The sequence below is a fragment of the Neltuma alba genome, unplaced genomic scaffold, assembly GCF_004799145.2.
Source record: "Neltuma alba isolate B1F8T4 unplaced genomic scaffold, ASM479914v2 tig00011289_pilon, whole genome shotgun sequence".
Classification (NCBI taxonomy): domain Eukaryota; kingdom Viridiplantae; phylum Streptophyta; class Magnoliopsida; order Fabales; family Fabaceae; genus Neltuma; species Neltuma alba.
In genome coordinates, this window is record NW_021635998.1 from 631,747 (window position 1) to 650,855 (window position 19,109).

Consider the following 19,109-nt stretch of genomic DNA (forward strand, 5'->3'; position numbering starts at 1 on the left):
GTTAATACAATATTTTTTTTAAACACCCTAATCATCTTTCTTAATTCTTGCTCTTTTTTTTATTTGATTATTATTAAAAAATATTAATAGGGTTAATTTAAAAAAATTGATAAATACGTAAAATATGTTATATATATATATATGAGCGATATCAATTTTATAGTTAGGTTTTATATTAAAAAACGGACAAAGTAAATATGTATTGACATGCTTTTGGTTCTGAAAGAGCATTTCATTGTAGTCGTCACTTTGAGTGAAGATTAAATTTAAAAAGTCACGTAATTTTATAAGTAATTTTACCCTGTAATGATAATACCAAGCAGCTATTATCACAAACAGTGAAAGGAAGCTGGATGCTCACACCGAAATTAATGAAACCAGGATCTCGCAGACTTTGCTCTATAGGAAGAGAGGAAGGGGGGAAAAAAGGAGAATCTCGCAAGCCACGTGTAGTACGTTCATGCACGCGCCAAGTGGGCGTGGGTTTGTATTTCCCGGACCCCCAGCGGACCACATCACAATCCTTTTCTCTCTCAAAAAACTTAGCATATATTAAGAGTATTGTATTGCCTCTCTCTCTCTATAGCGAGAGAACGACTTTGGTTTTTCACTTTCTATTTTTTCTTCTCTCTCTCTCTCTCTCGTTCTCTCGACCCCTTCAATACAGTCTCCTCCAATTCAGTCTTCGTAGCCATGAAAGCTCTCCTTCCTTAAACGCAGGTACCACTCCCTCTCTGTTTCAATCTATCTCTCTGGGTGTTATATGTGTATAGTAGTTTCTATGTCTCTGTGTTTTCCTTCCCCTCAACTCTATATATTCACTTTTTTCCTTGTTTTCTCTAATCTCTAACTTGCCAATCGGTGTGTAACCATGACGACCCATTTTCTCAGGCTTCCTTCTTCACGTGGGTCTGGGTTGGTTCTTCTTCTACCATGGAGGTACTGTGAGAATCTTTTTTATTTTCCTTTTCTTTTACCTGCGTTGTGCTTTGCTTAATTCCTGAACGATTTTGTTGTACTCGTCAATGCGTTCTCCTACTTCGTTTTCCGTTTTGTGGCTTGAATTTTCTTGGATCATATTGGAATTCTCTCTGGGGAACTGTTGGCTGTTCTTGTCTGTTTCTCGGTGCTTGTATTTTCCTCTGTGAATATTTTTCTCGTATTTTTCTTATTTTCTTTGTTATTCTGCTCGGGTTTGAGCTTCGTATCGCGCTTCTTTCGTCGAGTTTGTATTGCTTTTGGCTTTCGAGAGTAATGTGATCGATGGGTTTCATGCATTTGTGTGAAGTTCGAGACTTTGGATGTCGGGTAGCTCTCGTTTTATATATTTCGGGTTAGGCAGTGGATCTGGTTCGTTACTTCGTTCTGGGTTTGCTTTTTCTTCTGTCGGGTGCTACTTACTTTCCAGAAATATCTGAACTTGACATATTCGATTTTGTTCTTGTGAGGTTAACATGATAAACTTGGAAAATCTGCTCGCGATAAGTTCATTCAATTCCCTTTTTTGTACCAGTTATTTAACTCGGGACCTTTGTAGTTTCGGGAGTAGGTATACAGTCCTTTTTTAATTTTTTGGCGAAATATAAATGATCATCATAAGGTGGGTACCAATTATACTTATTGATTTTCTAGTTTCTGTAAACGTCTGACCATTTCTTTCCATTTTATTGTTAGTTTAATTTTCTCTGGTTTTATCTGATTGAAACTTGAAATAACTGGGATAAATAATGTGATGATGTGCATCAGACGGTCTTGGAATGTTAATAAACCAAATGCTACTGGACCGTTTTGTTAAAACACCATCGCTAGCTGAAAGCATCAGATCGCTTTTGTAAATTTGTGGCCTGTCTTAGTATACAATTTAGATTGACTGATGGAAGTACTTTCGGTTCTCTTTTGACTTTGAAATGAAGCTTTAAGGAAGTGAAAAGTTTTTGGTGTCTTTGAAGCTCTGGGGTTGGCATTTGCTTGGGAAAATAACAGTATTTACTTAGAACTGGAAAAAACGAGGATAGTTGATAACTTGACAAAGTGGGGTTCCTTTCCTCTTTGTTTTCCTTTGTTAGGTCATAATGAAAACATTCCTGCACTGTCTAGTGAGAGTGTTGTTTACAGAAAGAAAAAGGCAAACTCTTTCAGTCTTAAATCAAACTTTCCTGGTAATTTCTCGACGGCAATGAGAAGAATTATATCTTTATGATGCTTTCTCTAAATTTGCTAATTTCCTTCTAGGTGGACGCAGTTCAAGTTAATGACCTTGTGAATGGCATTGAGGAGCACACAGATGAGCAATCACTTTCGCCAGAAGGTTCTGATGCTTCTGATTCATATATCGATCAGGACATATTTCCTCGGGTGGGTGAACAGTACCAGGTTGAAATCCCACCTTTAATGTCACAATCTGATTATCGCTGGTTACAAAAGAACGTAAATGATGTGGAGAGCACTGCAGCTACTCCCCATGATTTTTCAGTCGGGTTGGCTATACCAATAACTTGGATTGATATCGGGGTAGGGAATAAAAGGCACAAGCCACTGGAAGATGCTTGCAAATCAGGTGGAATTGCTAATAAATTTGAGTTTTCAAAAGCAAAATGCAACAAAAAGGGCCCTAATTCTTCAGATTCTAATGAATCAAATTCTAAACATGAGGACGTTGACAATTTGTCGGTCAATAGGACCAACATGGAAGAATCTACGAATTTCAATATGCAGCAGGAAACAATGATTGAGGTGCATGCGAAAAATAAAGGCAAAGGCTTCTGTCTCGTTCCTGGGTCTTCATGTGACACCTGGAATGAAAAAGAAGAGGCCAGGTTCATTCTCAGCTTGTATATATTTGGGAAGAATCTGGTTCAAGTGAAAAGATTTATGGGCAATAAGAAGATGAGGGACATATTGTCATTCTATTATGGAAAATTTTACAGGTCTGAGAAATATCGTAAGTGGTCAGAATGTAGGAAAATGAGAAGCAGAAAATGCATTTATGGGCAGAAAATTTTTACTGGAGCAAGGCAACAAGAACTGCTATCTCGTCTACTACCCAATTTATCAGAGGAATGCTGCAAACATTTACTTGAGGTATTGATTGATTCTTTCTAGTCTGCGGTTTCTCAATCCATCGTTTATGCATCAACTATATGAACACATTTGTGTAAATCCATGCTTCCAGAAAGTGTACCATCAAGGAAGGGTACATATCTACCTCAAATTTATGGCATTACAGAATCAACATCTGATGCAGCTGTTGCATCTTTGCGCATATCAAGGCTTCAGTTCATTATTTTCTACTTTGAACAGTATCCAACATCTTATTCCTTACTAGAGCTACATGAAAAATTGGTTTGCCTACAATAAAATCACAAATATTGTTGAGGTGTTTTGAGAAAACGTTTCATTCAACCTGTCTGATAGAGCCTTGTAAATGGACTTGCAAACACTAGTAAGCAGACATCACAAAGCTGATAATGCTTCATCTTAGTAGATCAATCCATCTTAGGCTCAAGATAATGAAAGTGGAGTTCATACTTGCACCCATCTTACTGATTAACAACTTTTATTCTGATAGATAATAGCAGGAAACCCACTATGAATCCAAATCTCTGACAAACTGTCTATAAGGGACTTCTCTCTGTGAATAGAGCAATGGAAAAAGGTGGTTTCTATGGTAATTAATTGCACAACATCTCTGATCTGTCTCCTACCCTAAACTCTAACCCTGTACTTAATAGCACAAATTTAAGGCCTTCTTATCCCCCGATCTGAAAAACTTCTCACAGTTTATTCACTAATGCAAGGAAATAATGGGGATTATTCCAAATGTTCTTAAACTGGAAAAGGATGTCATCCATTTAACCCTACTAGGCTGCAAAATGATGGGAAGGTGTTCCAAAATTGGAATTGTTTCATAGGATTGCAAATGCTCATTCAATTAAACATCTCATAATGATAGTGGTAAATAAAGTGATGATGAATTTTGGTTGAGGGTGGAAATAAATTTTCAATGTATATTGTTCTTTGGAAAGGATTTATACTTGTGCTGATTTTTAAGTATTCAGCTTAGCTTCACCCCTTTTATGTTCATTCAACCTGGATTCTTGTCTAACTTGTAATTCTGTTAGCTTACCTATTGCTTTTCTGTGTGGTTTCATGTATGAACTGATTTTCTCAATATGCCACAGTTTTTTGTTTGCTTGAAAGTTTGTGCAACATGTTGAAAAATCTTTGCATATGAAACCTAATTAGGTATTCAGATAAAAGCCATCTTGATTAACGATTTCTGCTTTTACTAATTAGTTTTCGAATGTAAATTCTTTTACTGGATAGGTGTCAAAGACATTTGCGGAGGGCAAAATGCTTCTAGAAGACTATGTTTTAACTTTGAAGGCTCTAGCGGGGCTTGATGCTCTAGTTGAGGCTGTAGGGATTGGTAAAGGAAAGGAAGATCTCACAGTTTTCTCCACAGATTCTTCAAAGTCCAATCATGCACTTTCTGGCCGCCCAGAAATACCAGTGGGCAAGGCTTGCTCAATGCTTACACCCGCTGAAATAATAACTTTTCTAACAGGTGATTTCAGATTAAGCAAAGCTCGATCAAGTGATCTCTTCTGGGAAGCTGTCTGGCCGCGTTTACTTGCCAGAGGCTGGCACTCTGAGCAACCTGGCGGTCATAATTATGCTCTCCCATGTAAGAATTCTCTGGTCTTTCTTGTCCCTGGAGTCAAAAAGTATACAAGGAAACTGGTGAAGGGAAATCACTATTTCGATTCTGTTAGTGATGTCCTAGGTAAAGTTGCTTCAGATCCAGAGTTGATAGAGCTTGAGTCAGTAACTGACAATAATTGCAAAAGTCTGGAAGGAAATGGGTGGACAAATGAAACAAAACTGGACTTAGAAAATTCCACTGATCAGCAACGCCACTGTTATCTCAAGCCAAGAACTCCAAATCGTAGCATGGATGTATTGAAGTTTACTGTTGTGGACACAAGTCTGGCCAGTGAAAAGATGTCAAAGGTGAGAGAACTGAGAAGCTTACCAGTGGGAGTTTTACCTTCTGCATCTGAAAATGATTCTGACAATGAAGATACCTCGGAGGAGCATACAAACGAATCTGAATCTGTCAATACAATGTGCTGTGATAGGGAGAATGCTGCTATGGTTAAATCTACCAAAGGTAAAATTGGTAGGGAAGTCTCTACTGAGATTAATGACTTCAAAAATAACCCCTCAAGTGAGGGGCTTCCGGTGGGTTCCACTACCTCCAAGGAGCGGAAGACAGGTTTGTTTAGCAACACACACACAAAAAATTCAATGAAATTCCAATCAAGCTCAAGACAGGTTCTGGATGACAAAAATGTTATTGCCCCTGTTACGAAAAGACGAAGGAGATTAAGTGCCTGTAGCCGTGCAGAGAGAAATTGCAATGCTGCCAACATCTTTGTGGCTGCAAGAGTGAAACAAGAAGAGGCAAGTAGCTGTTGTGACAGTTCAAATTCTGACAAGATTGTTTTCTCGGGAGAAAATCCAATAGTGGAGAATAAAGAGATCGCTAATCCTCCGCCACAGGAGATCAAGACTTTTGCCGATCCTTCATTAAACACGAGTCAAATCAATAGCGGGGAAGCTGTTCCTGCAAGTAGCTCTTCTTGCCATGATGATCAACATGAGAAACCCCGGAAGCGGACCATGATTGACCTTAACATGCCTGTTTCAGCAGAAGCTGAAGCTGATGAACTTTGCAATGCCGAAACAAATGAGAGACAACATAATAACTCCAGGGAGGACACAGATGATTCCTGTGCAGCCACGATCTCCATTGCTGAGGATAACTCTGAGCAGCCTAACATGAACACCCGAAGGCAGAGCACAAGAAACAGACCACTGACAGCAAAAGTGCTGGAAGCTTTTGCCTTTGGATATCTGGACAGAAAGGAGAAGCGCAAAGGTAGGGATTATCTACTGGACAGTCCATCACCTAAACCTTCCCGACGTGTGCGTGGTAAAAAGTCAGGTGAGACTTCTACTAGCAGTGGAGCAGATTTCCAAAAGGAAGAAAGAACAAATGTTATGTGCAATGGTAATGGAGATGTGATTTTAACAGGCTTCAAGTCTAACGAAGGGTGAAGGGGCTGGACTCACCATGAGAAGATCTCTGCAGTCTTTTGCCCGGGAAGAATTGTAATCACTTATTCCCAATAACGTCATAGCACATGACATGAAAGGAGTCTTATCAGACTTTAATTTGGTACGGAACATACATGACCATAGATACAAACTTAAAAGAAAACGAAGACCATGGATCTCAAATCTCTGCCAGAGACTTCTTACACACGAGGCTCCTTGAGCTGCAAGGTACTTGAAAAGCCGAAACACAAGAAGGAAATGCTTGTGGTCTTCCCAGTTCTGAGCTTGAAAGCATAATAAAACTAGTCTTCCAAAGTTGTCTCATTTCTTAGTTTCAATTCCTGTCCCCATTCTCAGTTCCATGCCCTGTTATAAATAGAATACATAGCAATTCAATGCAGATTATGACTTTAGTTTTGTCTTTGTCCGAGAAAATATGCTGGAGAATGAGGTGTTTGAGATTATTGAACCCTGTGAATATTGACATGGGAAATGAGAGAGGAGCAGTTAGCAGCTAGCGTTAGACTTTTTACCTTCCTTTGGTGTGTCCGCGAGTTCTTCAGGTTGACACCAACCATTCAGTATACATACATGCATGTATATATATGGGGTCATTTTTCCATTCGTAGCTGATGAGAATTTGCATTTGTTCTTGCTAATTTCCTCTGGATTTTTTAAAACAAATATTTGTTAAAACCAATATATTGTTGCTTATTCATCTAGAGGCAGTTCGTGCTGGTGGAAGAGAGTGGGATAGCGTGAGTAGTGCTGTAGTTTTGAATCTAAAACTACAAATATTACATCCTACGTAATAAATTGGCTTTATCATCATTATCATAATAATTTTTAAGAATTCAATATTTTAATTTCAATCAAAATTTTAAAGGGAAAATCTTAATTAAATCCTGCTGAAATACTTAAATTTAAATTGAAGCCTACATTTTTAACAAATTCTTAATAAGGACATAAGACCTAATTAGGAATTGCTGAATATTGTTAAATAATTATAATGCCCCTCTTTAGTTAAAAATGAAAATTGATTATTTTATCCCTCTAGAGTGGTTCATCATCTCTTATTATTAATATTTAGACAAAAAAATATAAATAATTTTTTAGTGTTTGAAATTTTGTAATATAACTAAAATCTTCAAAATATTTTCATAAACATTTCAAATTATAATATAAGTAATCTTTAAATAAATATTTTTTTAGGTTGTAAATATTTATTTTAAAATTTTAAAATATTTTAATTATAATAAAAATTTAATATTAAATCGTAATCATTTACATTTTCAGTTGGATTGTTTAAATAAATAAAACTAACGTAAATTATAAAAACTGAAAATAAAAAAAAATTATTTAAACTTTACTTATATTTATATTTTTACTTATATTTGTAATTTAACATGTTTTATTAAAATATTTTTAATAGTGTAAGTTATATATACAAATTTCAAACATCGTAAAATTACTTATATGGTTTTTGGTCTAAAAAAATCATAAGAGATAAGGAATTACTTAGGAGAGGTATATTAATCAAATTTTCTTTTTAATTGAAGAAGGGCATTCTCGTTATTTAACAACATCTAAAAATCCCTAATTAGATCTCATGGTCTAATTAGGAATTTGTTAAAAGTACAGGCCTAAATCTAAATTTAGGTATTTCGGCTGGATTTAATTGGGATTCTCCCAATTTTAAATTAAGTTTTAAACATAATAATATGTAAAAGATAATGCAAAATTATCAAGTATTTATAAATGGGTAGGCTTCATCCGGCATTTTGAAGTATTTTTCTAGTACATTCAATCCAAGTATAATGACCCATCCAATACCATAAAGTAGTACTTTATCATTATGTTAATAAAGTTTTGATCCCAAATCAGGAACTCTTATAAAAATGTGTTGTTATTTCCTTATTAAATGTAGCCAAAACCTATTAAACTATAGAAAATAAGACTGACTTGAAATTTAGTATTTTCCGAGTTTTCTGTTTTTTTTTTGGATTTTCCCTTATTTTTAAACACCAAAATTGTTTTATTTTGTTATATTAATAAATTTTTTATCCTTAACCATACTGACTTAAATTTTACTTTATCCTTGTCGCATGATTTCACATTAAATAACTTAACAATTTTAATTTTTTAAAATAAATATGTTATCATCTTATGAAATCTTTTTTGCGCGAATCTAATTAAATATCTCGATTATACATATTTTTCATTTTCAGTTAAAAATTTAATCGTCAAAGATAAAAAGGGTCTAATTTAAGGTATTTTAATGATCAAATCATTATCATCACCATTTTACCAACATCCCACGCTTTACGTAAGAGGCTCGGTTGGATCATGTTGTTGGAGAAAACAATAATGAGAAAAGCTATAATTAAATTAAACAATAATTGAACCGCTTTGCATTAAACACTTTTTTAAATCTTATTTAAACATGAGGTTATTATGATTCTGTTTGGAATCACAATTAAAGTCACTTGTAAACACATTTTATGTAAATCAAGACAAAAACTCTACTCATATAATTATCTCGTACTTTATAAATCACGATTGAAAAGATACTTATAAATTATTCTAAACGAGTCTTGTATGTTTAATTCTTTGGTAAGTTTATTTTTTACCAAGTGAATGGTGACAGAAAGAACGCTACCTAATTCGGTACTGGCTTAAATGTGGATTTTCGAAGTTAGTGAGTTGATTAACCGATAAAGTACCATTTAGTAGCTAATACCTTTTTGCCTTTTGGACAGAAGAGGAAGAAAAACGACTGTGCATTATGGCCGCACAGGGGCGAGACAGAGCTATAAATATAGCGTTGGAGGACTCGAGTAAGAGCGGGACGTGGCGTACGAAAGATGGGTCAGGCGTTTCGTCGAGCATCTGGAAGATTCCAAGCTCCTTCTGCTGCTGATACGATGCCGTCGAAACTCAAGAGCGGCTTCGATCGGAGGCCTCCACCTCCTGGCAAGCCGGAGATCACGAAGTCCGGCGAACAAGATGCAGTGGAAGCGGGTAAGTACACGTGTGCCAAGGGATTGTGGAACAGTTTGCTCCTTTCACTTAATTTCTGTTTTGTATATACAAGCATGTTGTAATTGCCGCAGCTGGTGGATTATCCTGACAATTTGATGCTCTGTTTCATTGCTGACGATAACTTTGAACAATGTGAGAGGCCACTGAATGTCGAGTTTTTTTTTCCAAATTAACTTTTGTAATTGATATATATTTGATTCTTTGTCGTCACTTGTCTGTTTTCCTGAGGGCTTACCGAGGATTTTCGTATTAGGTTTTTGAAACAAGCCAATTTTTTATGTTTGTCTGAGTTGTTTATTGTTGCTGTTGCTACTTACCATTTCATTGTGGCTGATAGTATTGTTATTGTTCTTGCCTCAAGGTAGTCGTCCTAGGATTAATGCTGACAACGTCTTGGAAGAAAGAGATCCTAAATTTGATTCTATGCTTGGTCAAATGGTTGGTAGAATTACATCAAAGCCTGGAGGGAAACTTGAGATGGGCGAGGTGAGTTCATGAATGTTTCCACTCCATACATAAAATAGTAATTTTGAAGCCTCTCTACAATAATGGGACTATGAGCTTCCCACTACAGGAAAAAGGGAATTGAATACTCAGTACTATCATATATGTTGATCTTGGTATGCTGACTTAGTAAAAAGAGTTAATTAAGCTCAGGTCCAAGGGAATCACCTGCCTGTATAATGCTTGATATCTCTCAAGGACATAAAATCTTTCAATAAATTCAACATTGGCAGTATGTTACTGATTGATACCTATCTCAATGTTTAAAAAAAAAAAATTCTTGGCTGTTAATAAGCAAAATAGATGTAACCTGGTTGACAGCTGCACCGTAATTTCAGCATCAACACTTGTAGCTCATGGTATATTTCCTTGTCTACTAGTGAAACTAGGATATTATCATTGGCGTTCAACAGATTTCAGAAATTTATTTGGGGTTACTCTACCTTCTAACTGATACAAGTTCACAAAATGCTGTGGTCAATAGTGACTAACACAGGCTGAAGTGTTGCGCCTGACATAAGGAAAAGTTAAACACAGCCTGAATCGCAAAGCATGTCCTGCTATTATTTGTTTTGTTAGGACAAGCTCATCTTGTGGTTTGATTTAATGGTTACAGGCTGTGGTACAGAAATATAAGAGGCCTATGCCAAAACTGCGAAACACAAATCTGGAATCTGGCAGGTACGAGGAAAGGCCTGTTCCTTCAGGCACCTTAAATGTGGCACAGTTAAGGCATGTCATCCTCCTTCATGAAGGCAAGGCTGATGATCACGACGGACGAATGGATGTCCAGCAGATTGCTGAAAGATTCCAGGTTGATAATGTGCAGATTCAAAAGATCTTGCAGTTCCTATCACTCCCTCTTGAAGATATCAATAGAGAAAAGAACAGACCGGGAAGCTGAGTGACCTTGAGAGAACTATTGACAGAGCCAGTTCTAAACAGGTTTGAAGACTAAATGGGGTCTTACCCTTTGGAAAATGATTAAAATCTTCCACAGAAGCTCGAATGTGATACTGTGAATCTGAGGTGTTTATCGACTTCTAGGCGACTGTGTTGTTCTGTTATCACGGAAAAGCCCAAGTACTTGAATTTTGTTAGGATTATTTCCATGTCCAGAAAAGTTGGTCATAGTCATGGATATTTCATCTAGGGGGAAGTTTTAACGACCCGCAAACCAATGTTTGATTTCGTGTTCGTTCATTCTTCAGGCTTATAATGCCAAGGAATCTGACTCGAGCTGTGCTTTCAGGAGAATAAGAAACGAGGGAGTTTTGCCTGGCAACATATCGTGTGTTGTTTGCTTTGTATTTACGTAAAGATTCTTGGATAATTAGTCTTGCCGCCAACAGGTTGAGCGTCCCTGTCCACCCATATGCAAGGGTGGTTAATTTTCTTCATCTTTTAAGGTAATGAAGAAAAAACCGAAGTGCGTGCTAACCATGTCTATATCCAATTCGAAGTTGACTATGAATGGAAACAAGGTCAAAACTGCATTCATTTTTGTCAATCCAAATGTACCTCCAGCAGTGGGGGAAAGTGCGGTTCTTTGTTGTAACTTCGTTCAAGGATAGAAATGGCGAATTAAATAAAACCACGTGTACCTCGCTCTATCATGGAACATCAAATACTGCTTCCCGTTCTTAATATAAAAGTTAGTTGACTAATTTGAATAGATTAATAAAACTAATTTAGTTATATGTAATAAATAGGCATTATGTTTCCTAAAACATCCTTATTTGCTTTTAAAAAAAAAGATAGATATGAGAGACAAAATAGATTGGCGTTTTATAATTGAGATCAAAATAAAAATCAAATGAGGTCTTATAATTAGAACTGGAAGTAGTATTTTTTACATGCTCGTGTGTATTTAAGAAGAATAATAATACGAACACAGAACCCAACTAAAGGTGTGTTTGGATTAGCGGTGGAGTAGTAATTTTTTTTACAATCTGACTTTCACGGATAAAAGTCAAGTAGTATAATGCAATTTATGTTTAAATTGGTTTTTATAAAGAAATCAGTTTGAGCAGTTAAAACTTGATTAGATGAGTAATTAAAAAAAGCAAGTTTAGATATAAAATGACTGAAAAGGATATAAATTTTATTAAATGACATATATATTATGTACATAATGTGAAAATTTTAAGAGAAATATTAAAATTAACAAATTATAAAAATAAAAATAGTTCTAAAGTACTTAATTAGATATGTTTAATGGATAAAAAAAGTATATAAATTTTAAATAATAAAAATAAATACAATAAAAAGATACAAATATATTTGAATAATCTCTTGAGATTAGAGATATTTGGACTAACTTAGCTGAATAAAAGACTTTAGATAATAAAATAACAAACAAAAAGATATCTTAACAGAAAATAAAGAAGGTTCTGACACTTTTTTTAAACCTCAAAATCTCTAATCAATTCACTCCTCACTCCATTGCCTACCTTCTCCATCCCTCCCCAACCTTGCCTCTGTCAATTTGTCCCTGATGGTAGCAATAATAATCATTCACGACTTCTTCCCATTTCAGCATCTCAAAATCCCTCTCAAACCTCAACGTCTCAAAATCCCTCTCCCCACCTCAGCGTCTCATAATCATTCATAGACCCACCACTGTATCTCTGAGATTCTTTGCTTCTTTTCTAGCAAAGAAAAACAGAGCATCTCATAATCATTTGCAGAAAAAAAGTTTGTTAATTTTCATCTTGTCTTTGGGTAGAAGGACAACTTGGATAGGTAACAAATTTAAGGAGCTCATGATGTTGCCGCACCATAATGTACTGAAAAAACCACTTTTGGTAGCTTCTGCTCCACCGTGCAATAGAAAAGAAAAGGACTTCTTAGACAATTGCGGATCCAAACAAGATAAATGGTCATAAGTTTTTTGCAGTGTAGAAATTACTTTTGGAGTCACTAATGTGATCCCAAACACACCCTAAAGCAACATGTCAACACCATTACAAACTTGGTCTTTGCCGTGAAATTCAACCCACTTGACTAATAAAAAAGAAAAAGGATAGACACACTATGGTTCCACTGTTCCGGGAAATTTGCCACTCGACTAATCAAGAAGAAAAAAATACACCAAAAAAATGTGGACGCACTATTTTGCAAAATTTGCTTTTGATTTGCTTTTGGATATCAAAATCAATATTCAATTCAACTTACAATAACAAATCACAATTATAAAATAATAAATAAACACTCATTTCTCAAACTCAATGTATGAAAAAAAAAAAAAATTGACATCAATACTAAGAGCCATTTGAACCGTATGAATCTACCATTGACAGTTTCCACAGGGATAAAGAAAAAAAAGAAAAAGAAAAAACAGTATACTATGATCAGCTTTGTCTATGAACTTCCCTCCATCATAAGAACCACTTGTCATCTTATCAGCTTCACCCATACGAGTATGACTAGAGTAAATCAGCATGTTCATCTTGCTTTCTTCCTATCCTATGAGGGATTTAACAATCTAAACTTCTAGAGCTTGGCCAAAAAATGATTTGAATAATCATAGAAAAAATATAAGTGTCAAAAATCATGCCAGTATGGACTCCAACCAATCTGAAGTCAATTCATACGCAACAAATGTTACAGCACCTGCAGGTGCAGCTTTTATAGTTGAAGGGACAATCCCCTTGTATAGGCCAGCCCAACCCTCCAACAGTAGTATCCGTTGCATAGCATCAAGCATGTTTCGGTATGCACGATGCTCGACTCGAGCTCCATATCTCGGATGCCTTTGAAGACCTTCAATCTGCAGAAAATGATGATTAATGATGAAGCATCAAACAGGCTGATAACCTATGTCATGTCTTTTGAATGTCATCGTATGCTTGTTTCAGACGACACAAAAGGCATCAATTTCGAAGAATAAGGTCAACACCAGTTTATTTGATATTTAGTCACATGGTGCTAGTAACAGGGAATAAAAATGGAGAAGGCTTATATCAGATATTTTAAGTGTTTGCTTCCAGATTTTTCAATGAAAGTATGAATGTAAATATTTTTATCAATTTGACAGCACATTACTAACTCCATCAAAATAGCTCCTCCACATGTCAACTTTTAATTGAAAAGGCTAATGCCAAATATCTAAATCAAAATTTTGTCGTTCAAAAACTCGTAGAGATCTACCTGAAATCTTTTCTTCACCACATCAAGTGGATGACAGACGAGTTTGGCACACGTCCCAGCGGCCAGTCCACAAATAAAAAGCTGAAAGCTAGAGAGGCCATCTTCTATAGAGGACAAGCTTGTATTGGAATATCTGTAACGATTCCATGCCTATAATAACAGTGTATGACCCAAAAAAATACGTAAGTTCCAAAAATTTGCTCACAAAGAGAAAAACCAAAAAGGAATATCCATCGGCACGGGAGATGAATCCAACAACTAAATCCTTCATGAGATTACCAGAAGAGGAAAACTAAATATATTTAAAATTCTGCGGTGAGATAATTCCCACTTGACCTTTCTGCCACTATTTTGCACCAATTTCATTTTAAATGAACAAAATGAGGATCTTATACAAGATACAAGGCATAATTAATCACACGGACACGCTACAATTCAGACTAGCAGAAACTGCTGTCAATGGCTTCATTATGAATGCATATAACTTGATTTGTGTGCGCATGACAGGAGTCATGTAAATCATACAGTAATTCATAGATATAGAAGAATTAAGCATCTCTATCTACAATGGAGATTTCACATTGAGCGAGAGAAACCTTAAAGAGCACTCAGACAATTATTGGATAAAAAGGTGCATAAAAAGCAAGAATAAGCTGCAGTGCAGGGTCATACAAAATCCCCAAGTCAACTTCACAATTACTTAAATAAGATTAATGCATGCAAGGCATAGTGACAACTAATAGGGAAAAAACATCAGCAGAAAAGACTGGAATTTTACCATGGTCCAACGCTTAAATGTATCATAGGTGCCAAATTGTAGGCCTGCATAGGGTATAATCTCAACTAGTGTAGGTGATAATCCAGCATACAAGCCTTGTAAGCCACGAGTCCTGACTATATCAAGGAATGCTGATCTCATATTTGGATATACCTGAACGGCAGAAAATATTTACAGAGCATCATTACAAAAATCAGGTCCACAAACACCACGTCAACCTCCAATTGGAAGCAAGAAAAAAAATGGAATTTTGTCAAGCACAAATGCGCGGGGCAGCAAACTTTTGGCATCTCAATATTTAAAGGGATTAAAGTTAGACTTGTAGGGCATAGGCCAATGGAAATAAATGATGGCATAAAAAAAACTATATTGGGAAATTTAACTAATTAGACAATGCATCTAATAAGTAAATAAAGTTTATACCTTGGGTTCACCTTGAGAAGCCAATATAGTTCGGAGCAGATCAAAGGGATATGACCCTACGGTAGCCGCACACCCAGCTAATGCCCCGCTGACATAGGATAAATATGGGCTCAAATGAATGTGATTCTCTGCAGCAACAGAAGATATGTGATAACGACATAAACCTTTAGTTAGAAAAAAATTCAGGACACTCTTAGTAAATAATATCTCTAAAATGAGCAATGGAATGGGTTTTGACCAGCACATATACTATATGCATACAATTATACTACCAACAGCATTCTTCTCTAAACTACTTAATGCATTAGCAAACTATAGTTTAGCAAGAGCAAGATATTGGAATAAATATGAGTTTATGGACTTATCCTTTTAAAGCAATAATTGATAATGATGACATAAACAAACAACTAATTGCCAACAAAATAACCTAACAGACACCTGGCATACCAATTCAGATCGCTTATTAAAGCTCAAATGCTCAAGTCCACTGGACAACAATTGAATTACAAAACACATACCTGTCTTGGAAGAACCAGATGCGAAAGTCTTCAACTTATGTAAAACTGTAAATTGTATGGCCGTATATGGCATAACCATGAGTAATGCTGGCACATTGCCCCGCCAAAAACCCTGAAACAAACAATTTAAGGACAGTAAGACGTGTCACAGTAAAAACAAATAAATAATCTGTATTTTGTCTCCAGACAAAAGGAAAAAACATGTCATCAAACTTGAAGGAGGGATTTTGAGATCTCCAAAGCCATCACTTAAACAACCAAGCCAATAGCCAGCTTTTGTAAGGAGAATAGGAAGGTGAACATTATAACTTATTCTTTTATTTAACGCATGCACGAGCATATTTTGCATCTCTCGATAAGAAAATGAAGAAGTAGAAAAGAAACCATTTGATTGGGATCACTAGGTGCATTGCTTGGAAAAAAACACCTAACAATTTAAAGTTTCCAAAAGAATCACGCTAGAAGTAAATCGACCAGAAGAGATCATGTTCAATGTGCTTTTCAGATCAAAAATATTTTAAGATATTGCAGAGAAATTGTTGCAAATAACTGCATAGGAAAAAGAGGAACATGAGTCTGCTGCTTTGAAGCTGCGTGAGGCATGATTACATTGAGGTGATGCGTGGGTACATTTGAACAAACAATGTATATTTTGGTTTAATCATGCAAGTATATCACTTTTGTTAACATCATACATTTATTGATATATTATGGATTTTGTTTTTAAAAGCATGCAAGTGGAAGAACAATATATGTACGTATAATTATAATATATAGTCATAAGCATGCTCATTTTCCAATACATTGAAGGAGTCGAGGAAAAATTAAACAATGATAAAAGAAGCTGAGCTTTCCTACCTTTATGCCTTCCTCTCTAAAAATATCTTTACTTGCTTGAACTATCCCAGTATATTTTGATGGTACATACAATTGCTTTCGTAGTGAAGCCCGTGATGATGTGGGTTCTAGTTGAACCTATAAAGAAATGAGGGGAGGAAGGAAAAAAGGCATCTTCAGCTTATTGCTCAACTTGAAAGCAGACAACAAAAAACGGCTGCAAATCTAACAATCAAAATAAGGCAAAACTGAAATACACAATACATTTAATATTACAGGTATATAGAAAAACCACAATGACAAGCAACTATTTCTAACGAAAGGTGACAAATTAAATCAACTTTATGTTCATAAAGTACCCACCTCTTGTCAGCAATTCACACCATACTCTTATTCAAGCTATATTGCCTAGCTTATAAGATACAAGATCTGCCTCAAGCAACTGCCAGATGGCCATAAACCGTATTATTAGGGAGCTAATCTGTTCGAATAAAATTAACTTTCCAAACCATGTCTAAGCCCACAGTTTATACATTCGAACGATGTGGAAATTGATTACAATCGTTGAAAAGAAACATGTGACCATTAAAAGTTTTGCCGGGCAATAGCTAATATTCCCTCTTACCTCCACCATCCCTCCACCTAAACAGAAGAGAAAAGAAAAGTAGAAGAAGGAGGAGATTCAAATCCCAGTATTACTGAGTCATATTTATCTGTCTTATTCTTTTTCCAGCTGCCACGCTACCAGCCTACCACTCCTCGTGGAGTTTCTAGCAGCTTTAACAACAGACAGCACTCAATAGCGACGGAGGATTCATGGGCATGAAGTATAGCTTGAAATTACCCAGACGAAATAACTTAAAATTCACGGTCAAAAAGAGGCAACGAACCAGAACTGACCTGGAATCGAATCTTAATAACATCAAGCGGCGATGTCACTGTCCGTGATATACCACCCGAGATTGCCCCAGCCGAAGCATCAACAATAGCCCGCTTCACATTGTTCGGCTCGCCCATTGCCGATAATACACCTACCTTCCTTTCACGCTACAACCTGCCAAAAGACCGCCTCAAGTTCAAGAAATCTGTCACCAGAAATCTCACAGCACCGATGAAAAAAATAACAAAATAAAGGAAGAAAGAAACCAACGTCAACAATGCCAGAGAATAAGAAGTATATATGAAGAAGGGACCAATTGTATCACGAACGATCAGCTGCAGCCTGTTACAGATGCTCCAGAAAACTAGGGTTCCTATTCCATGACGCAAGATCACCGAGAATTACAGAACTCAAGTTCAGAGACAACAAAGCGTCAAGAAGCTTGTGAACAATTGATACAATATCAGCTAATGCTTTACCTCAAGTCAAGGAAGGAGGAGGAGGCTACGGAGCATAAAGCCCACATTCAAATAGGGATGAAGAAAAAAAGGCAGGGCCTTTTGTTGCCGCCTTATTTGATTGAGAAAACCTGAAAGAAAATAACAGGAAGGGTCGTCTTCTTCAGGACGGATGAACTAGCTTTGCAAGATTCTGACTACGGGAAGATGGTTGAAAACCGTAAGTTTTGACTGCAGATGTAAGAGTTTTTAAGCGTTAGCCTAATCACATGTTTTGATTGCAGGACCGACTCTTATTTTTCTAGGTTAATATGACAATTTATTTGGGCCAAAAGATCTTGGAATTTAATGCTATCTGGCACTGGTATCTACTGTATTTTTAAAAATATTTATAATATAAAACAAATTATAGGTTTTATATTAAAAATTAAAGGTAATGTATTAAATTAATTACAAGTTAGCACCTCCAGTATCAATTATAAGAACTAGTTGACTAATTTGAGAAGATTAAGGAAAGAAGTTAAATTAGTTATTTGTAATAAATAGATGTTAACTTTCTAAAAATATCCTTGCTAATCATGTGTATTAGTTAGAATTACCATTATTAGAATGACTAAAAAAATACATAAATATGATAGACAAAGTAGATTATGGTCTTATATTTAAAATCAAAATAAAAATCAAATAAGATATTATATTAAGGATCAGAGGTAGTATAACTAACAAGATTGAGATTAAGAAGGTATTTAGTTTAATTTACTTGAAGTAATTTTTATTATATAAGATAAATATATAAAAGAAATTTTGTTAAGTAAAATGCAAAAGATAATTTTTAAAAGTGCTCAAATCACTTTTAATATCATTACTTTTTCAATCTTTAATGTAAGACCTAATTAACTAATTTCAGAAGATTAAAAATGTTAGTTAAATTAGTAAATATTAGTTAAATTAGTTAATATGATACTACCTCCGGTCCTTAATATAAGACCTCGTTTGACTTTTATTTTGGTTCTAAATATAAAACCTCAATTCACGTTGTCCCTCATATTTATGTATTTTTTTTCAAGGGAGTCCTTCTAGCAATAGTAATTCTAACCAATATACTTGATTAGTAAGGATATTTTAGAAAAAACAACACATATTTATTACAAATAACTAACTTAACTTCTTTCCTTAATCTCATCAAATTAGTCAACTAACTCTTATAATTATGACCGGAAGTAGTATGTTTTTCTGACTTACTTTAAGCATTTTTCTCAATTTTCTCATAATAAAATTATATATATTGAGATTAATTAAAACTTTTGAAAAGAGATTAAGGAATATTGGGATAAAAAGGTTTAAAGTTTAACTAAAGCGAATTATAGCTCATGACTTCAAAACAAATTTACGTA

General features: G+C 35.3%; 3 protein-coding genes across 4 annotated transcripts; 2 read left to right on the top strand and 1 right to left on the bottom strand.

The window, feature by feature from the left end:
* Positions 1-616: 616 nt before the first annotated feature.
* On the top strand, positions 617-6,123 carry LOC114711367 (uncharacterized). The gene is made up of 4 exons (XM_028895758.1): positions 617-720; positions 892-939; positions 2,233-3,081; positions 4,327-6,123. Exons 2-4 carry the CDS (start codon positions 934-936, stop codon positions 6,121-6,123), a joined length of 2,652 nt encoding a protein of 883 aa, XP_028751591.1. The 5' UTR covers positions 617-720; positions 892-933.
* A 2,852-nt stretch (positions 6,124-8,975) lies between these two features.
* LOC114711329 (uncharacterized) lies at positions 8,976-11,067 on the top strand. The gene is made up of 3 exons (XM_028895714.1): positions 8,976-9,148; positions 9,531-9,651; positions 10,286-11,067. The coding sequence occupies exons 1-3, from the start codon at positions 8,988-8,990 to the stop codon at positions 10,571-10,573; spliced, it is 570 nt and encodes a 189-aa protein (XP_028751547.1). The 5' UTR covers positions 8,976-8,987; the 3' UTR covers positions 10,574-11,067.
* Positions 11,068-13,000: 1,933 nt separating this feature from the next.
* Positions 13,001-17,940, bottom strand: LOC114711318 (mitochondrial thiamine diphosphate carrier 2-like). 2 transcript variants are annotated; one of them, XM_028895696.1, is made up of 9 exons: positions 17,737-17,940; positions 17,528-17,630; positions 17,278-17,431; positions 16,399-16,515; positions 15,541-15,652; positions 15,023-15,150; positions 14,600-14,752; positions 13,822-13,971; positions 13,001-13,441 (listed from the first exon to the last, which is right to left on the bottom strand). In XM_028895696.1, the coding sequence occupies exons 3-9, from the start codon at positions 17,392-17,394 to the stop codon at positions 13,223-13,225; spliced, it is 996 nt and encodes a 331-aa protein (XP_028751529.1). In that variant the 5' UTR covers positions 17,395-17,431; positions 17,528-17,630; positions 17,737-17,940; the 3' UTR covers positions 13,001-13,222. The 2 variants fall into 2 exon arrangements, with proteins under 2 accessions (XP_028751529.1, XP_028751530.1); XM_028895697.1 differs by lacking the exon at positions 17,528-17,630.
* Between the last annotated feature and the right edge of the window lie 1,169 nt (positions 17,941-19,109).